Source organism: Orycteropus afer, unplaced genomic scaffold (assembly GCF_000298275.1).
Source record: "Orycteropus afer afer isolate SDZICR_OR568_19922 unplaced genomic scaffold, OryAfe1.0 scaffold00197, whole genome shotgun sequence".
Taxonomy (NCBI): Eukaryota; Metazoa; Chordata; class Mammalia; order Tubulidentata; family Orycteropodidae; genus Orycteropus; species Orycteropus afer.
In genome coordinates, this window is record NW_006921784.1 from 5237327 (window position 1) to 5258562 (window position 21236).

At 41.8% G+C, this 21236-nt stretch overlaps 1 protein-coding gene and 1 non-coding gene across 2 annotated transcripts in view; one reads left to right on the plus strand and one right to left on the minus strand.

Moving 5' to 3' along the window:
- THOC5 (THO complex 5) overlaps positions 1-21236 on the minus strand; it is a 55536-nt gene that overhangs the window by 11318 nt on the left and 22982 nt on the right. Inside the window, exons 2-8 of the mRNA XM_042781935.1 lie at positions 17072-17204; positions 16358-16393; positions 8523-8600; positions 7608-7648; positions 7263-7362; positions 5418-5526; positions 291-392 (exon numbers count right to left, since the gene is read on the minus strand). Of these exons, the coding sequence (XP_042637869.1) occupies positions 291-392; positions 5418-5526; positions 7263-7362; positions 7608-7648; positions 8523-8600; positions 16358-16393; positions 17072-17204 (599 nt within the window). The remainder of the gene's footprint in view (positions 1-290; positions 393-5417; positions 5527-7262; positions 7363-7607; positions 7649-8522; positions 8601-16357; positions 16394-17071; positions 17205-21236) is intronic.
- On the plus strand, positions 6434-6537 carry LOC122150678. The gene has a single exon (XR_006163795.1). It is a non-coding gene; the product is annotated as a U6 spliceosomal RNA (small nuclear RNA).

The window sequence follows — 21236 nt, forward strand, 5'->3', positions numbered from 1 at the left end:
CTACCAGAGCTCCTCTCACCAAAGTAGGATATAGAATATTATCCTTGTGGCCTATGTTATACCAATTGACCTAAATGTACCCAGAGACCTCCCCAAGTTTTGACCCTTCTACCCAGTTTTAGCGCCCTGGAAACCCAACGGGGGTCATAATGAATCGGAATCAACTCAGGAGTGTTTGGTTTTTTTAGTCCACACCATGACTTCCCTTTGCCTTCTGAGTTTTGGGCTTCAGCCACCTGAGAAACTCAGAAGTAGAGAGGCTGGGCGCTGAGGAAACCTTAATGACTCACCCAACTTTATCAAACTGGTACTGATTGGCTGGATTTGGGGTTTTCTTTCCATGATCCCCAGGATACAAACAGCTCAGGATTGAGTCAGGAGACAGTAAGTCACTGGAAAGGGGAGAAGAGCATGCAGTAAGAATGCTGGCCAACATCTTGCCTCAAGATAGGATTTGGGCATTTGGGGGATGGTGGTGCCCAGTGATCATCACTGCCCATCACTGATTATCAATGATCAATGGCACCATTCACTGAATGCTTCCTGGGGCCCAGACCCTTTCTGTGATTGAGGTCACTGAATCCTCACAACCCTGTGACATAGGGAGTATTATCACCTCCATTTCACAGAGGACAAACTCAAGGCTCTGAAGACACGGCTTGTCTGAGATCACACTGCTAGTGGGTGCTAGAGCCAGGATTTGCATGGTTTGACCAGAGACAATACCTCTAACCAACTGATTACTTAAAAAAGAAAGTCCCTTCAAGAATTACACGGGGACCAGGACCTTACCAAAGGGGAGCAAAGCCCAGTGATGCTGACAACAGAAGTATTTACAATTCTCACAGAAGCAGAATAAATGCCTTTCTGCCCCAGAGAGAATAAGCATGCAGCTCTGATGCTGTGTTGGGCTCACTTGGACCAAATCTCCTACAAATCACAGAAAAAGATCCCTTTATGCTCCTGGGAAAAGATACTATCACATGCACTGGAGACAAGGTGACCCAGTGCTGTAAGCAGACAGAGTGACACCACTGTCACCCACATGGAATGATTAGGGCGCAGTCCGTAATTAAATGTGACAAGCAGCAGAGAAGAGATGGCCCGCTTTGGGATAGGGGAGCATGTATTCATTTCATCACAAAGGACAAGGCCCATTCTTTCCCTGAACCAACACAGGGGTCTTGTCATCTGTGCACAGGTAGCACCAGGAGCAGTAAAGAGGATCTGCTCATCTGCACCTCAGAGTGTTCTGGCCCCAGCATGTCTCTGAGGACTCAACACCAGGACCGCAGTGATTCTGGCTCTTCCCTGGTCTCTGTCGCCTCCAGTCTCCCTGTGCCCTCAGGGCTCTCTGCCCCTTCACTGTCTCCTATGGAGAACTGGCTAGAAAGTAAGTAAAATCTTCAGACTTTTAAACAATGTCCACTGACTATTAGTGATAGAAAGAATTAACCAAAATACAACAGAACATCTGAAACCACACATGATAAAGTCCTTTGACTGACAAAAACTGATGGAACAATCAAATCCTGATGAAACTTAGATCTGTTAATATGTGGCTCCTGTTAATATGTGGCTCAGGAATACAGAATGTGGTAGAAATAGTGGACATGAAAGGGGAAATTATATATAAAACTATTGATACCAGAAAACTGTTCAATGAGTCAACTCTTTGTTATAAAATCTTAATGGAAAAGAAAGGATTAACAAATTTGGTAAACTGAAAATGGAAAATTATTAAAATGGTTTAATGGCTTAATGAAGAATGAATGAATGAATTAAATTGGCCTAATGGAGATCATTCTGGAAAATAACTTTTTAAGGAAAAGTCAGCAATGTTGGTATGACTCTGATTACAATGTTTATATTAAAAACACTCACACTGCAGTGAATTAACAGATCCAGGTAACAGTCACCAGTAACAGAGACAACCTGTGCCTCTGGATGGAAATCTCAGACAACATGTATGACACAGTTGTGCCCCTGGATGGAAATCTCAGACAACATGTATGACACAGTCGTGCCTCTTCTGCTCAACATCAAAATAGAATGTGATCAAGCCTCTAAATCTAACTACTCATTTATAGGAAGTCCTGGGGGAAAGAGTTTAATATGTTAAACTGCACTTGCATCCATCACAATCCACAAAGACTCAAAGAGCAAACAACTTGCATCCCTCAACAAATAAACAGGAAGGGCAAAAAAGATGGTGGGACATTTAGACGAAAAGAAACTTGGGAGGCTCCACCCAACTGCCACATACGGACCTTAGAGTGATCCAGATTCAAAACACAAACTGTGAAGACAACAGACAATATTTATGAGAAATTCGAGTAAACTTGAACCCTGAGTGGACAGTGGATGATATTAAGGAACTAGTGTGCTCTTGTGATTACGCTGACATGCCTCTGTGTTTTAGAGCATGATATCCAGAGCAGATACAGACACGCCAGTAGTCCTGAGGATGACACGGGACCAGGTCATGTTTCCTTCTCTTGTACATAAAGTTGTCATGACTTGGAGCTGACTTGACAGAATCCATCCATATTTTTAACCAGACTGGTGTCTCCATGGGATTAAAATAGCCTATAGTTGAGCAAATACTTCTGTATGGGCTGAGTCTAGAGCCTCAGGTTCTAGGCCCAAGGATTCAATAACTAGAGATAGGCACTTGACTGCTAACCAGAAGGCTGGTGGTTCAAACCCACCAGCCACTCCTCAGAAGGAAGATGGGGCAATCTACTTCCATAATGATACTGCCTCGGCAACCCAAGGAGGGGTCGCTATGAGTTGGTCCGACTCAACAGTACATAACAACATGCCCCCTAGGCCTCAGTTTCTCAATCTGTAAAACAGGGGTATGAGCTAGATAACACCTGAAGGACCTTAAAGGTCTAATCCTGGCTTTATGCCTCCTCCTTCCTTGGGGCCTTGAAAGCTGTACCCCTCAAGGTTACACAGACCTGGCCACTTTGATTCACTCTTCTCCACTCACCACCTATGACCTTGGGGCAGTTGCTTAACTCTCCAGAGCCTCAGTTTCCTCACTGTGTAGAGTTCCTGTGAGAATTAAACGAGTTGACAACGATAAACATGGCTGTCACTCAAAAAGTGCTTCATCTATGCTCAGACTTGACCTGACTCTTCAAAAGCAACCTGGGAGGGGATACCAGAAAACATGCTCAGAGGCCAGGTCATCTGCCTAAACTTACACACACAGCTGTGAGTGGCAGAAGCAGCAGTTGCCCAGGCTCTGACTGTGAGTCTGTGGTCCAGTGAATTACTTGGTATGGCCCTTCTAGCTGCGGACTTTGTGACTCCTACCACATGACGGTGTAACTACACAAATGTGAGGTGCTCATGGCTTACCAAGGGCGAATGGAGCGCTCATCAGTAATGTCACCCTTGTGGGGGTGGAACTATGGAAATAAGATATATAGAACCCTAATGTGGGCATTGGTCAGTTTTGTCATTTCGCTAGGCTTAAAATGAGCCCTCCCAGAGGTGGAAAAGGGGGATCTCACTGCCATCAAGACAGAGAAGAGACAAAAGCAGAGCACGTCCTTGGACCTGAGATCCCTGGACTAGATCTCCTTGGCACAGAGACTGGCAGAGGGACTGCGGCAACAAAGGCAAAAGAACTGAGATTGGCACGAGGCAGAGTGGCAGCTTGCTGGCTCATGGAGAGAGAAAACCGAGTGCGTTTGGGTACGAGGCTTGCTGGCAGAGTGGGTGTACCTATCGGCAGAGCTAAAAGAGCTTTGTAACACTTGCCAGAGCAGGGCAGAGGCCAGGCCAAGAGGCCAAGGGCCAGAGAGGTGTGCCTGAGGGCAAGCAAAGCGGAGACTGTTGTGATCGAAGACTTGTATCCTGAGCACATTCCTGAAGTGAATTGTAACTTGTTACTTCTTTAACAAATCCCGTAATTGTGAGCACAGTCTGTGAGTTCTGTGTGAAACAAATGATCAAATCCAGCAGAGAAGTAGAGTGCTGTGGGAGGGGCAGTCGGCGTCAGACTGGTAAAAAGGTGGAGAGTGGTGGCACGTCTGACCCCCGTCTCACAGGGGATCAGCCTCGGGCTGATGCTGCTGATGGCGATTCTCTCGGCTCCTTATGAAGTGGGAAGATCAGAGGGTGTCACCCACGTGCGCTTTTGGTCCACGGGGCTGCCTCTGTTGCAGCACATAGAGCAAGGAGCTGCAGTAAGGACACAGCAAAGGCCGGCCTGTGGGTCTGCTATGGGTGGGGAGGCATCTAAGAAGCTAGCAGGCAGAATGCTCAGGAAAAGCTCCACCACGACCAGAGGGGCCCAGGAACTGCTTCCTGAACAAGAACCCTGGCTGAGCGGTGTACCTAGACGCTCTGAAGAAGCCAGTCCTGAGCTCCCTCTGCTGGGGTCAGGTGGGAACAGGTCAATTTCATCAGAGTGTCTAGGGGTGGCCAAGCACAGGAACAGAGGCTGGGGTCTGAAGAGGAAGGGAGCTCTAGGTGCAGGGTCTAAAGAGCCCCATCTGCCTAGGCACCAGATCTGCGCCCCCGAACCCCAGTGATTGCGTATTTCCACGGCTGACACAGCTCAGGAGGACCATGTAGACACAGTGCTGGGGAGAGGATTCTCGTAAGTGGAGGCCAGTTCACCCAAGCTGTCTTGGTCCTCTCTTCCAAATGCGCTTGGTGTGGAACAAGCCTGCAGTGGCCAGGGGCTCCCTAAGAATACTCAGCCAGTGTCTGCATTACTGTGCCTCTGCTCAGCTTCCCCAAAACCACCCCAGGGCCTCAGCACAGTCCCTCATTCCACTGCCCAGGTCACCTGGATTCAGCTAGGCTATTAAGCAAAAATCCCAGCACCTTGGGACAGAAAAGAAAAAAGGAAGAATAGCCTGTATTCGTCAACCTGATAATGTCTGCCAAGTATCATTTTCACATTCACACTCTTACCACTGGTTATAAAAAGTTGGTGCCCTGCCCTGCCTATTCAATTTGCAAATACTCTGCAGTCACCCATGTCATCTGCTGTGTAGTAACGGGACTTCACAAATTAAAATCAGTGAGTGTTTTCTAAATACCAGTGAGGTGCCAGGACTTCTAGGCTGTGTGGATATGACAACAGAGCCTCCTTAGAGCCAGGAAGGCTGGATGCAAGAGCAGCCCAGCACTGAGGCTCTCACCACATCCCCTACTACCTGCCCCGACCCATAAACCACAAACCAAAGCCACTGCCATTAAGTTGATTCCGACTCACAGCAACCCCCACTGGGTTTCCAAGGCAATAAATCTTTACAGAAGTAGACTGTCCCATCTTCCTTCCACGGAGTGGCTGGTGGGTTTGAACTGCCAACCTTCTAGTTAGCAGTCAAATGCTTAAGCACCGTGCCACCAGAGCTGCTTCCCATCTCCACAGCCCCTGCCAGTACCCTGCACTGATGGGGGTGATGAGCTCCGTGGCGGTTGTCACTCTGGCTTTTACTGTCATGATGTTGAGGTTCATGAGGTAGTAGAAGGTCAGGTGAAGCACACTCTCATCTGGAGGGAGGGAAAGAAAGGACAAGGTGATTTATGAGTGAAACTCTAAGACCGCAGCCAACAGGACGATAGCAAAGACATTCAAAGAGGCTTTTAAAATCTTTTATTATAAAAACAAAACCTTAATGGCAAATGATGTTGAGTAAGAAAAGGAAATTCTTTGATACTCCTCTTCCAAAAGGTAGAGCTTAATTCCTCGAATGTGGGCTGGACTTGCTGAATCCCTTCTAACAAACACAGTATGGAATGGGAACGTGGTAACTTGAGTAGGAAAAGACTTCACCTTAACCAAGTGATCAGGGTAACATTACCAGAGACAAGCCATATTGGTACCATGTACTTGATACCAAGTGATGAATGCTGTATCTGTGGTAGTATTCCCCAAAATCCAAACCCTGAGTGTCATCATGAAAAAGCACCAGACAAGCCCAAACTGAAAGACATTCTACAAAATACCTAAGCTTCATCTTCACAAGTGTCAAGGTAATGAAACACAAAGACTGAGAACCTGTGACTGCCTGCAGGGCACCAAGGGGCATGACAACTGAATGTACTGTAGGACCTGGCTTGGATTCTGGGACAGTAAAAGGACATCAAAACTGAGGAAACGTGAGTTGATCCAGTAGTTAATAGTACTGTACCAATGAAATTAACATTGGTTTTGATCACTGTGCTGCAGGTAAGGAAGATGTTACCATTAAAAGGTGCTGGGTAAAGATTACACAGAAGCTCTCGATCATCTCTGTAACTCTCCTGTAAACCTAAAATTACCTCAAAATAAAAAGTTCAGAGAGAAAAGGCAAAGAGATGACGAGTGCATAAAGCATATTTCCACTTATGCAAAAAATAAAGGGAAACCTACAAGCACTCAGGTGTACAAACCCTGAAATTGATCAAGAACACAGAGGTGCTTGCTTCGGCAGCACATAGACTAAAATTGGAACAATACGAAGATTAGCATGGCCCCTGCGCAAGGATGACACGCAAATTCGTGAAGCGTTCCAAATTTTTGTGAATTTTCTCCATAAATTTTCACCCAAATCACACACAAAAAAAGGATCCAAAAGTATGAAGCTATAAATTGAACACAACTATGAGTTCAGATCCTGAAATCAAGAACAAGTACTCCTTGTTCTGATCCTGAAGAAAAGCAAGAAGTCACCACGAAAACAAGTAAGTAAGTAAGTAGGAACTGGATAAATACTCACTTACATAAAAACTTTTAAGTCCACAAAATATTACCAGGAAAAAATAAGAAACCTGTACCAATGATCGTCCTCAGGGATAGGACTGAGAAGGCGGCGTCTGGGAGTATGGAGTTAGGGAAACTTAATCTCACTGTACTCTTACAATGCTGGGATGTTTCATCATGGACTATTTTTTCTGTACAAAACCAGTTTCAAAACATACGTATATTCTCCACAGAATACAAGGTTTTACTTATGTATTAAAACTAGCACATTTTTATAGTCATCTGTGTACCTGACCAGTCAAATTCAGAAAGAGGTGTCATTTTACCAAGCTTCCCTTACGTGTCTGGATTACTGTTGGTATATTGCTACGGTTATGACTTTAAACAAATAAATAAGATTTCATGTGAAATAAGGAGGAACAACAGAGGAATCTGAAACTGGAATCTTTGGGCAAAGAGGCCTCTGGCAATCCTGACCCTCTACTCCTCTTAGGGCTACGGAACCCTGGGAGCAGGGCGGGTGCTGGATTGGCTGCGGCCGGACCTTTGTACTTCAGGGCAAGCATGACGGACAGTGGGTGCCTCTTCAGCATCTCCTTGCGCTTGTCATCCAGCTGAACTCCCAGTGTGGGTCGCCGGCGTTTCTGGACAAAGGGAAAGGCCCGCAGCAATGAGCAGTGGTCAGAGGACTTACCCTCTCTCTGCCCCAGCCCACCAGGTCCTCAGCACCACTGCCTGGGACTTGCTGCTTCAGCTCTTGGGGCTACCAGGCTCCCCAAGTCCATCCTTTCAAATCTCTTCTTTTTCCTTCTTAGAGAGGATGGCACCTGCCCACAAGCAGAACCCAGGGCAGGGGCTTGGTGCCCCCACAAGAGGAATCAGCTCTCACCGTGGTCTGTTCCTCCTCAGCGTCTGAGTCACTCTCGTCATCTGCAGACACAGAGGGAAGGCAGCTAGGGATGAGGGGCTCCAAAATGCTCCCCAATGCACCTAAACCCACAGGGCTTGAAGGCACCCAAACACAGCATCTCTAGTCAATAGGCTTCTTTAGAAATAAAGAGTCAGTGAGTTCACTGCTTCTTATTCAGTACAGAACACAATAATGCAAAAGAATAGTAAGAAGAAAGAAGTTTAATCCTACTTTGTTTTGTTTTAAAAAATAATATTTTAGAGTGTTTACAGCAAATTCGGTTCCCATTACATTTTTCAAAATGTGTCAATGTTCTTTTACTTCCATTCAGGGTATTTCATTTCCAATAATCTGGTTTCGTGTTCTCTTACCCTTCCATCTTTGCTTCAGAATAATTGTTAACCATTCACCTTTGTTTTTTAAAAGGTTTCAATGCCACTTCTGTGGACCACAGACCATTAGTGGTGGTGCTGGTAGTAATAACAGTAGTATAAATAACAGTAGGAGTTATAATTTGCAGGGCTGCTACATGCCCAGCATGGTGCCAGGGGTTTGTGTGCCTTACCACATTCCAGCCACACACTAATCCTCCATTAGGTACCACTATCCTCTTTGGTACCAGAATAAACTGAAGAGCACCAATGATAAATCCCTTCCCCATGGTCTTGGAACTAGTGAGTGGCAGGGCTGAAATCCCAGGGCAGGGTCTGACTTGAGGAAGAAGCTCCTCCCTATCCACCCCAGAGCACTAAGACATTGGAGCCAAGCTTCCTGTCAGGCAGAACCAGTACAGCCAAGTTTCAAAGGACCAGCAGTGACTCCAGGTGGTAATCTGGTTTCCCTGGAACAAGCTACAGAAGTTTCCTAGGGGAGGTGTCCCAAACCACCACATACCTTGGGAGTCCTCAGGAGGCTTGAACAGGGCCTTGGCTTCGTCCACACTGCCTTCGATTGCCACAGACAACGTTTTATCTAGGGGCAAGAACAATTTTCGTAGGGAAAGCTGCTGAGAGAAGGAGCTGAGCTATACACACAGGCCAGCACTGGGACTGGATACTGACTGCTACTGCCACAGCTCCTTATAGAACAGGGATAGGAGAGCAAAGCCCTCTCTTCAGAGAGGAACAAAGTGGGAAACTTAAGTCTTTTTTCCATCATTTACTGTAAGAATACCCTGACTCATAGCAACTTCTCCTTGGGTTTCCAAGGCAGTATCACTACAGAAGTAGATTGCCCAACCTTCCTTCCAAGGAGTCGCTGGTGGGTTTGAACCACCAGCCTTCTGGTTAGCAGTCAAGTGCCTTAGGCACTATGCTACCAGAACTCCCCCAAATTAACTTAGGACTCCCAAAATGAGATGGTAGCTAAACTAAGGTCTGAAGCGAAAATTCTACCTCCAATCAAAAGTAACCTCTGATTAGGAATGCAACTTATCATTTCTGTAATTCTCCACAGTATCCTGAGAAAATTATGTGATAAACAATTTCAGAGAACAATGGAATTTTGCTTACTTAGGGGTGCTGCTTGCTGCTTAAGAAGCCAGGTTCAAAACAATTCTTGTAACAGATGCTTACTCAAACCTTAGAATTACACATCCTCTCAGCAGTCACACACACAAGGAAGGTCTCACACTGCTTTAAGGCCAGATGTACCCAATTTAATGATTACTTTGTAACTTAAAAAAAAAAAAAAACTTTAGAAACATATGTAATCTCCTACCAATCAGATGTACCCTTACTCAATTTTGTAACCATTACTTAAATGTCAAGTAATCACTGAATTTCCTGATGTTCCTTGTAACCATTAGCTAAATGTCTACCAATCACTGAAATTTCACTGAAGTTCCTTAGAGTTTCTTATACAAATTCTCTAAATTGTCTCCTGCTTGGAGCACTTAATTCAGAATCCTCTGGACTTTGAGATTCCCTATTTGAAAACTGCCTTGCCTCTCAATAAAAGCTCTTTACTTTTTATTTCAACCAGATGCTGCTGTTTAGCCCTATATTTCTTGGTGTCAGAAGTGGCTCCAAAGAAGAGCTGCTGCAGTGACCCCCCCAGGAGGCTTGGGAACTTGAACCCTGGTACTAGCATGAGCCTCTTGGCTCACCGCTTCCCAAGACCTCAGGAGTCATCTCAGGTGAGGCCCCTCTCAGATCTGAGCTGCATTCTCTGTGTAGAGTTTTCCACACTTTATTGCAGATTGCTTTTTCTTTCATTTTCTTTGGATCTGTTTTCTTTTTAATTTACCCAAGGGTTGGTGCACAGTTTCGTCCAGATAGAAATAATTCTACTCTTTGAGGCCCTGTAGATATAGGGATAATTCTACTTTCAAAGAGCTGAATCACTATAACTAGCAAAATTCAGGCATAAGTCCACCAGTAAAAGTTATTTTGAGGTTTTGCTTTTGCCATGGACACTCATCATGAGTTAAAGACTCCCATGACAGGGTAAGTTGGTCATGAGACAGGCCAGAGCACTAGACTGCCTACTACACACAAGCAAACTCTCATGCAATGAAGATAAATGTTGGTCCAAACAAAACTCTATCCAAATCCCATGGTATTCCTCTCTAGGTTTTGTGACTCAGAGGAAACCAAGAGTAGTGCTCTTCATGTTTTTTTGTCTTTGAGACAATTGAGAATAGTGTTCTTTAATTTCAGGGCACATTTGGGTATGAATCACCAAATCTTACAAGAAAATAATGCCAACTGGCAAGGGAGGTAACAGCTCCTGATCTGTCTTATGAAATTCACAGGGGGAGGTGCAGCTCCTAGTTAGCATCACCTAACCAAAGACAATTAATAAAAAAATCAGTACCCACTTCAAAATACTTCCCAATTAGAAAGACTAGTGAATATAGGCTCCTAGCTGAAAAAATGAATTAGGTTAAGAAAAAAGATAAAACCAGGTTTGATGTGGTTGTTACAGAGGAATTTCAGAAGACTGACTCCCTCCTAAGGACGTTATTTGACTCTGAGAAATCAAAGTTTCACTCTAATTCTTAACATCCTTGATAAATGAGCATGGATTTCCCCCTGATGGGATGCTGGTTTGGGATTCATGTTCAAAAACACTGGATGTTGAATATACTAGAAGTAATTTCAGTGATCACTTTGGGAAAATGTAGAATTTCTATTTCAGTTTGTTTTAAGAAGCTTGTCTCTAATCTAGAATGTTGCTGTATCTGAGTTTCTGTATTAAGTTGAAGGCCATATGAGGCTGTCTAAAATTCTGAGTTCTTTTTTCATCCAAGAAAAATTGCTTTTTAGTATTAGAAATTTTGATATAAATCAGTCTATTTGAAAAATGCACTAAAAAAGAATAAATTGTTTATTTTGACTGGTGTAACAAGGCCTTAAAAAAGAGCGACAAATTGTTCTAAATTGCTTCTCTAAAGGATCCTAAAAAGCATTCAAAAGATGAAGTTATGAAATAATTTCCTATCTCCAAATGGTATTATTAGATTACAATATTTCTCCAAAGAATTTACTCTGATTGGTTTAATGATGAATGTTGTTGTTGTTGTTGTTATGTACCGTCGAGTCGGCCCCGACTCATAGCGACCCCTCCTTGGGTTTCCGAGGCAGTATCACTACGGAAGTAGGATTGCCCAACCTTAATGATGAATACACACTTATATAAATTGAATAGTCTTAATATTACCAGGAATTAATGAAAATAAATTTGTTCTAATGACAACTTTATGTTTATGGTGACCTTGAAGCAAAATCTTCCTAAGTAATTTAAGTTAGGTATTACATGACATACGCTTTATTTAAGGAAAAGAGGTAATTTCCAAGGATTGATGGGTTCATTTTTGCTGAAAAGCTTTACTATTTACTGAGTAGATAAAAGGTTATGACAAAATAAAGACAAAACAACTTACCAAGACAATGGTAAAAGTGGCAGCATTTCATTATTTTGTGTCTTTCAAAATACCTAAGCCATATGTAAATAAACGCTCATGATGAACGTCCATGACAAAAGCAAAACCTCAAAACAGCTTTTAAACTGGTGGACCTATGCCTGAATTTTGCTACTTATAGTGATTCAGCTCTTTGAAACATATATAAATAAACTGAGATGACCAATTCTTGTCTTTGAACATGAGCCAAAGATAAGGAGGGCCTCTTTGGCCCCCAGCTCTAAGGCCATGTAACTCCAGAGAAATTTTTAGAGAATCCCTCCCAACTAGGTATGTGAAGACCTTTAAGATAAAAGAAAATGAGAAAAATGCTAATTAATTCTCATTAATTACCATTAATTCCTGGTAATATTAAGACTATTAGTTATACAAAAAATTAGGTAAATCCTCATTATAAAAAACTGTAAACAAGCACTATTACACAGAAATACAAAAACAAAACAAAAAAACAAACTCACTGACATCGAGTCGGTTCTGACTCATAGGTGGGTTGGAACCACCAGCCTTATGGTTAGCAGTCAAATGCCTTAGGCATTACTCCACCAGAGCTCCCATAGAAAGACAAAGAAGCCAAAAGATAGAAATCACAATAAGACAAACCTAAAATGGGCTGAGAAAGTATTTCCAGACCTAACCAGAAATTTGAGGTTATACCCAGTCAAGTTGGTCAAGTTAAGCAGAAAACCTGTGATTTCCAAGATCAGCTGATAAAATCTTAAAGGGCTAAAATCAGATTGGGGAAATATGGGAAATGGTAAGTTTAGAAGATGTAAATAAACTACATTTCAACACAAATATTTTGCAGTATATAGGCTTAAAATAATTTCCAAGATCCATAATTCATATGCTATTGAATTTATAGATATTCATTAAAATTTAATCTTATATACTTCTGTTTTTACATTATAGGGAAAGCGTGCTGTGAGTGTGTGTGTTTGTGTATTTAGGTTTGGTAACCCACCAGCCACTCCTCGGAAGGAAGGTTGGGCAATCCTACTTCCGTAGTGATACTGCCTCGGAAACCCAAGGAGGGGTCACTATGAGTCGGGGCCGACTCGACGGCAAATAACAACAACAACAACAACAATGAGTATGTTTGGGAGCTCTTGTGGCGTAGTGCTTAAGGCATTTGACTCCTAATCAGAAGGCTGGTAGTTCAAACCCACCAGCCACTCCTCAGAAGGAAGACTGGGCAATCCACTTCCGTAGATACCACCTAGGAAACCCAAGGAAGGATCACTACGAGTCGGAAACAACTCAATGGCAGTGAGTTTGGTTTTGGTTTAATGAGTATGTTCATTTTTTGCCACTTAAAGGGTTTTACTATAAGAGATATACAACAACAAAAAATGTTTAAAAATATCTATTAAAAAGGGAATTTACTTGATATGTTCAGTTTTTATCAGTTGCAGCTAAAATATAATGGATTAATTTACAAAATTTTTAAGAGCTTGAATGTCAAATATAAAGCAAAGAACTGGGTTTCTTACGGTTAAAATAACAGAATTTTCCTTGATTAGAATAGTTCATTTTATTCTTTGTACAATCTGTCTTGATGGCAAGGAATCAACAGAATAAATTCCTAAGTCAAAAACCAAGCCACATGACTTTGGAAAAAGCTAAGATTTTTACTTTAAATGATCTTTGGTTAAATAACTCAGGAATTGTTCCTCTGTAACCTATGATAAACTCCTAACAATTCTGAAATATTGTGAAAAGCTACAAAAGATTTGTTTCTGCCAAAAAAGGTTAATTTGATATGTGATGAATTACTTGAAGTATGTTGTCAAATCAAGAGAAATTCCTAATTTTCTTTAGGTTAAAATTTATGTCAATGATTACAATGTGTGGCTCTTCTCACCATGTTCTTTGTGACTCCCATCACATTACTGGGTGGAACTATGCAAATGTAAGGTGCTTATGGCCTACCAAGGCGACTGGATAGTTTGCTGATAATGTAAATAAGGCACATGGTGCTTTTGTGGGTGTGAGACTATGAAAATAAGGTGTACAAAACCCTAATGTGAGGATTGGTTAGTTCTGCCATCTTGCTAGGCTGAAAATAAGCCATCCCAGAGGCTAATGAGAAAAATGCTGTCTAATTATAGCTATACAAAAAATTTGGTAAATCCTCATTATAAAAAACTGTAAACAAGCGCTATTACACAGAAATACAAAAACAAAACAAAAAACCAAACTCACTGACGTCGAGTCGGTTCTGACTCATAGGTGGGTTGAAACCACCAGCCTTATGGTTAGCAGTCAAATGCCTCAGGCTCTACACCACAAGGCGGGAAAACTGTCATCAAGACAAGCAGCAGCAGGAATGGAGTGCATTCCTAGACCCGAGATCATGCACTGGACCTCCTTGGCAGAGAGGCAGTAGAGAGGTGGTGGTTGCAGAATCAAGAGAGAGCGCAGTGGGCTTCCGGGCCCATGGAGTGAGAAAGCTGAGTGGCAGGCAGCTTGCTAACAGCGTGGTTCTCTCTAGGCACCTGTTTGACTAAAGCTAAAACAGCTCTGTAACACTGGCCCGAGTGGGGCAGAGGTTGAGGGCCAAAGAGACACATGGCTGCAGCATGGCTAAGAAGCTGTCCTGATCAAAACTTTGTTCCTGAACCTGAACTGTACCCTGTTACTTCCCTAATAAATCCCACAACTGTAAGTATTGTGTGGCCATTGCAATGAACTATCAAACTCAGCAGAGAAGTAGAGAGAGCCACAGGAGGGATGGCTGGTGTCAAAACTGGCAAAACAGTTAGAGGGTGGAGGCATGTCTGACTTCCAACTCATAGACATAAGCCTTGGGCTGCTGATGGCGATTTTCGCGCCCCTCCATGAACTTAAAGGCAGTCAGAAGACACCACCACCACACCCTTTTTGCAATGATGTTGTCATAGTCTTATCATTACTTTGCTAATTTAGTTGCAACTTTATTTCTTCTAAATCTAGCATTATCAAAGCCAACAGCTTAATTGAGGACTTCACATCATTTACCAATGCAATTTTTTTTATTACTAGTCAGATGTATAAAGACTTGACAATGTTAGGATGTTCTTAAGCATACCCTGACTACACAATATTATGTCTCAAGATTATATGTTGAGAATAAAGTTAATCATTATGTTTAGAAAAATATTTTGTCTAAATTTTTTTTTTTTTTTTTTAAATCAACCTTATTTGGTTCTATATTAATTTTGTAATTAATTCCCATCAGGTCTTTCCCTTTTAAGAAATACAAGTTTTGTCATTACAGATAAGTTTTTACTTACTGACCTGCTGAAAATGCTTGACTGAAATATTTCAACAAAAATGGACTATGTCAGATTTATGAAGGGCTATAATATTTCAAAAGTAGATACCATTGGACTCAGTTAAGATTTCCAAAAGTCTTACATAGAAACCAATCCAGAACTGCATGGAACAAAAATTAACTACGTAAGACTGAGTAAACAAAAAGAATTGCTACAAGGTTTTTGTAAGAATATTGCTGATGCCCAATGTTCTACTTTCTAGATAGAGGAAATTATTTCTGCCCCCCCTCTATTTTAATATATGAATCAGTTGTTTCAATAACTAATAACATTATATTAACTGCAAAGTATCCTGTGGATTACATGGTATGGCACATGCCAAAGTTGAAACCAAATATATTCAGAATGATTTAAATGATTCTGCCCTTGGACTCTAAGAAATGAATACTGAAATGACTATGATTAAATATATACATACACACACACACAAACAAAAATCTATCTATCTATCTATCTATATCTTCAAAATCAAATAGATATTTAACAATCTTGTTAACTCCTTAACTGATATTATTCTCTATTTTTAAAGTCATCCTCATCATTTCCATTATTATAAAATACTGCATCTGCCATACTATATTTCACTATGAAAGAACATTTTTTTCAAGCTTAAAAAGATCTCTGAAGACCAGAAGTTAAAATCCCCAAAACTGCCTAACACCTGACTGGCAATGTCATATTTACCTGGGAAACACAGGACAGTGGAGAAGCACCTGAAATCCAGTCTTTGGCCTCTAACTACCAGTTACATAACCTGGAAAAATCATGTCACTGCTCTGACCCTCAGTTTCCAATTCTAAGAAATGGAGTCTTACCCACAGTATTTGCCCTGTTGGGTGGGGAAGACAGAATGAGATAATGCTCATAATTTTAATTATAAAATTATATAAAAACAATTTTTATTCCTCACAATAACCCTTTAAGAACGAGACTATTATGATAGCCATTTGCAGATGAGAAAGGTAAGGCTTAGAGAAGTGAGCCATCATAGCCAGGAAACACATAAAATGAATTCAAGACCAGGTCCGTTCAACCTGAGCTGGTCCTCTCAGGTATTAAGTAACTAGCCTGTTTGTGCACCAGGCCTGACACCTCAGAGTTAATGCCTTGGGCCTGCCTTTCCTGCCCTTGTGGAACCTTGTGGGCCTAGCTTGGTGAGGTCACACTGGCCACCTCCCCTTCCTGCTCCATTCATAAGGTACTGAGAGTCACAAGAGCATGAAATGGTTTGCTTAACTTTACTAAGAAGGGATGGCAAACATCCCTCCAGTGGCAGGCCATTGAGATAATATACCCAGGCAGTCAACCACTCCTTGTTCCTGACAACCCTTCATGAGCCATCACACCCCATGACAAACAAGCTGGTTGATCCATCAACCACTGGTAAATGCTGCACTATTTCTTTGAACAGTTTAATCCTGGACTTCTACAATAAAATGGGATAGCAAACCCACTGATTTTAAACACAAAAGAAAAAAAAAATTACTCACCCTGCTTAGGGGGCTGGGAGGAGGATTTCATGTGAGCTGATGATAGAAAGAGGACAGAGAACAAAGGGGAGGGAGAGGACCAGAAGAACCAGGAAGACATAAGAAGAGAGACAATAATGTGCTAGTGTCATGGCTCGGGGGAGAGGCATGCCCTATGCAAAGGACGTCCATCTGATGAGGTGGAGTGGGTGGAAGCAGAGAGAAAATTTTAGGTGCTGGGTGAAAGCTGTATTAAAGCAACAGGCAGGGTCTGAAAAATTTCTCAAAGCCCCAGTAGAGCCATGGGCCTCCCTTAAGTTTACTAAGGACATATCATGCAGTCTGTTTGGGGGCATGGAGAAAGCCTGGGAGTAGCTGGGACCTGTGTTCACCAAGTCCTCTTTCTAAAGCTAAGCAAGAGATGCTAAATCACCTGCCAAGTGTGCCTGCTGAGGACGGCAGCCACCTGAGAGCCTGGATAGACTGCCTGGGCTCTGTACTCAACAGCTGTCTGGCCAAGTTCATGAAAGACTCAAAGCCACCCATCCTGAAATGGTGGCCTCAGGCCAGCTGGTGAGGGCAGCCATGCTGGGCGGTGCAGGGGGGAGGCAGCAGCCACTGGCAGGCTTTGGAGCAGGGCCAGTAGCATTCCTCAGCAGGCAGGGTATCCAAAGGACTCATGGGCTGTGCTGTTGTTCCTACAGTGTCTCCTCCTTGTCCAACACCCATACTCACCACAAGCCTGCCCATATGCAGTGGCCTGGACAAAGAGGACGTAGAGAGGAGGTGGCAGATGTCTGGCTGTCTCATATTGCTTGTGGGCCTGGTCGAATGGCATGAACAAGTACTCTTGCACTGGGAGAGACGCCTGCACGCAACAAAAGAAGGATTTTCATTTTTCCCTTTTAAGGCAATCCACATAGGAGCATATGGCCACTCGGTAAACTGTATATAGTTTACGTACTTGTAACAGTGATACATCATAAACTAACAGAATTAGTAGTGGACAAAAGATCAATGCAAAATATGAATTGTTTTTCTTTATATGGTAAAACCTGAGAAAGCTGGAAGCTATGAAAGGCATAAACTTGTCAGAGAAGGAAAATGCAAGTACTTTCCACAAAAACAACTGGCAGAAATGTGGTAAGCCTGCACCCTGTCAAAGGCGGAAAACTTGAGAGACCTGGAAAAACAAGGCAGTCTGGTTGAGTTCTGGTTCTCACGAATTTCACTGTATAAGAAGAAACAGTAAGAAAATGAAATTATATATATATATATATATATATATAAAAACATTTCCAAGAGCACTCAAGAAAATATCTAATACCTAAGAATAAATAAATGTAGATCTAAACAAATGCAGATATGAATAAAAACAAAACAAACCGACTCACTGCCGTCGAGTCGGGTCCGACCCATAGCGACCCCCCTTTGGGTTTCCGAGACGGTATCACTACAGAAGTAGATTGCCCAACCTTCTTTCCCAGGAGTGGTTGGTGGGTTTGAACCGCCAGGCTTCTGGTTAGAAGTCAAATGCCTTAGGCATTATGCTACCACAGCTCCTGAAGATATGTTTACCACATGTTAATGTGTTAGAAGAGTCAATATTGTCAAAATGTTAACTTTATCCTAAAGTGGTCTACAGCTTCAATGAAAATTCCAGCAGGTAGAAATAAACACGCTGATTATAAAATTTATATGTAAAGGCAAACGGCCAAGGATAACCAAGGCAATCCCGAAAGAACAAAGCTGTAGGATTTATAATACTGGGCATCTAGACTCCTGATAAAACTACAGTAATTAGGACAGTGTGGTACGGGTGTATGGACATATATATAGGTCACAAAGATGTATTTATTATGACAAAAGTGGCCCTATAAAACAATGGAAAAGATGTTTTTTGTTTTGTTTTGTTTTTGGTAAATGGGTCAGTTGAACATTTATGTAGATTAAAAAACAATGCATCTTCACCCTTACCTCACACTGTCTATAAAAATCACTTCTGGGCAGAATACATATCTAAATGTGAAAGGTAAAGGATAAAGTTTCCCTAAAAAAACATAGGTGAGTATCTCCAGGACTTTGGGATACAGAAAGATTTCTTTGACTGGACACAAAGGCACTAACCTTAAAGGAAAAGATAATTAAGCCATATGAAAAGTAAAGAACTCTGTTCATCAAAAAGGAGCTCTGGTAGTATAGTGCCTAAGGCATCTGACTGCTAACCAGGAGGCTGGCAGTTCAAATCCACCAGCCACTCCTCAGAAGGAAGGTTGGGCAATCTACTTCTGTAGTGATACTGCCTCGGAAACCCAAGGAAGGGTCACTATGAGTCAGGTGTGACTCAATGGCAGGGAGTTTTTTCATTCATCAAAAGAAGGAGCTCTGGTGGTGTAGTGGGTAAGGCATTTGTCTGCTAACAGAAGGTTAGAGGTTCAAACCCACCAGCTGCTCCACAGGAGGAAGATGAGGCAATCTACTTCTATAAAGATTTATAGACCTAGAAATCCAATGGAGGTCGCTTGAGTTGGAATTGACTTGATGACAGTGGGTTTGGTTTGATGGCTTGGTTCATCAAAAGACACCATTATAAGAGTGAAAAGGTAAGTCACAGAATGGGAAAAGACAGCTTCAAAAGATTCATCTCCAAAATATGTAAAGAACTCCAGGCAACACAACAGAAAAATGGGCAAAAGAGTTAACAGGCCCTTCACAAAAAAAGGTTATCTAAAATACCATTAAGTATAGACAGGCCTGTGAGGAACAATTACACCAGGGAGGCACATACCCCTTAGGACAATCAACCATGGGAGATGAGAAAAGTAGCATCTGCACAGGGAAAGCTCAGTAAGCAGGACTACACAGGAAAGAGGGACACAACGAAAAGTAACCACAGGAAAGAAGTGGGAAGAAAGCTGTTACATTGTGGGGATTACAATCAATGACATGAAACAAAATATGTATCAACTGTTGAATAGAAAACAATTTACTCTGTAAATTTTAACCCACATCACAATAAAAAGTTAGAAGAAGGAAAAAAAAAAAAGCCAGTTAAATATGTAAAAGGTACTCGATGCCACTGATCTTCAGGGAAATAAAAATTAAAACTATAATGAAATACCTTTCAGAAAGACTAAAATTAAGATGACTGGTAATACCAAGTGGTGACAAGGATTTGGCAACTGGAACCCTCAAAGAATGCTGGTGAGAATGTAAACTGATACAATCACTTTAGAAAATTGTTGATCAGTGTCTACTAAAGCTAAGTATATGTGTATGCTATGACCAAGCAATTTCATTACTGAGTATATAAGCAACACATGTGTACACATGTACACCAAAGGACATGTAAGAGAAAGTTCAAATAGCTCCAAACTGGAAACAATCAAAATCAAATAGTAAACAGTAATGAAAATAACTTACTCCTGGTACTTGCAACAACACAGAGGAATCTCATAAACATGTCGATACAAAAAAGTACACAACACATGAGTCTTTTTATATATAAAGTTTGAGAACAGGCAAAACTAAGTTAGATGGTACAGTCAAGATAATGGTTACATGAGGAGTAACCACTGTGATGGGGAGAGGAATAAAAGGGCTGCTGGAAAGGGGATAATGTTCTCTTTCTTGATCATGGAGCTAGCTACACACGTATGTTCTCTCACTCATTGAGTTGCACACTTATGACTTGAACCCTTTTCTGTACATATATATTTTATTTCAATATATACACATTGTTTCCTTTATAAACTTGAATATAACTCAAACTTGAGTTATATTCAAGTTTATAAAGCAAAAACTCCCAGTTTCTAGCCCCAGAGGAATTTAATGGTTTGGCACGAAGAGACTTTTCTTAGCATGTACATGACTCGCACATGTATATATATCCATGCAGATACTTTGTAAATATAATACACAAATAAGATCATACCATATGTTTGTCCTACAACTTACATATTTTGTTTAATGGTATGATCTTTTTCCTATCCAATTATTCTTCCTATCATTGGCATGATGTCCCATATTTCCATCACAGCTACAAGGCTGTGAAACTCATTGCTGTGGAGTCGATCCCGACTCATAGTGACCCAACAGGACAGAGTAGAACTGCCTCATAGGACTACCAAGGTAATCTTTATGGAAGCACACCGCCGTATCTTTCTCTTGTGGAGAGGCTAGTTGGTTCAAACCACTAACCTTTTGGTTAGGAGCCTAGAGCTTAACCACTGCACCACCAGGGCTACAGTAATTTATTTAACCCGTACCCTATTTATGGGGAGCTCTGGTAGTGTAGTGCCTAAGGCATCTGACTGCTAACCAGAAGGCTGGCGGTTCAAACCCACCAGCCACTCCTCGGAAGGAAGTTGGGCAATCTACTTCCGTAGCGATACTGCCTCGGAAACCCAAGGAGGGGTAGCTATGAGTCGGGTCTGACTCGAGGGCATATAACAACAACAACCCTATTTATGAAGATTTAGAGTTTCTAGTTAACAAAACAAAATGTAGCCATGCTGAACTTGGTGTTAAGTATAACCAAAACAAACCACATGTAGTTTTTCTTTCTGTCCTACTATGAAGTGCTACTGGAGAATATATCTGTTAATAACTCTAATTCTAACCCTAGTGTTGAAGATCTTGCCAAATTCTAGAAAAATGAATCTGTAACTTTTCAAGGATCCTTTTACAAAATTCCTCCACTTAATCCACTTGCCCTGCTTCATGAACTATAAGAATTTAAACCAAATCTAGCTTCATAAAGCAAACAAAAATCAGGCCACCTACATAGGAAGAAAGTGTATTTTATATGTAAAATGGGGACTTTCCCCTCTAAGGTAACTAACGGCTTTCAAATATGAGTAAAGTTCCTTTCAGAGTAAGTAGATCTGCTGAGGAGCCT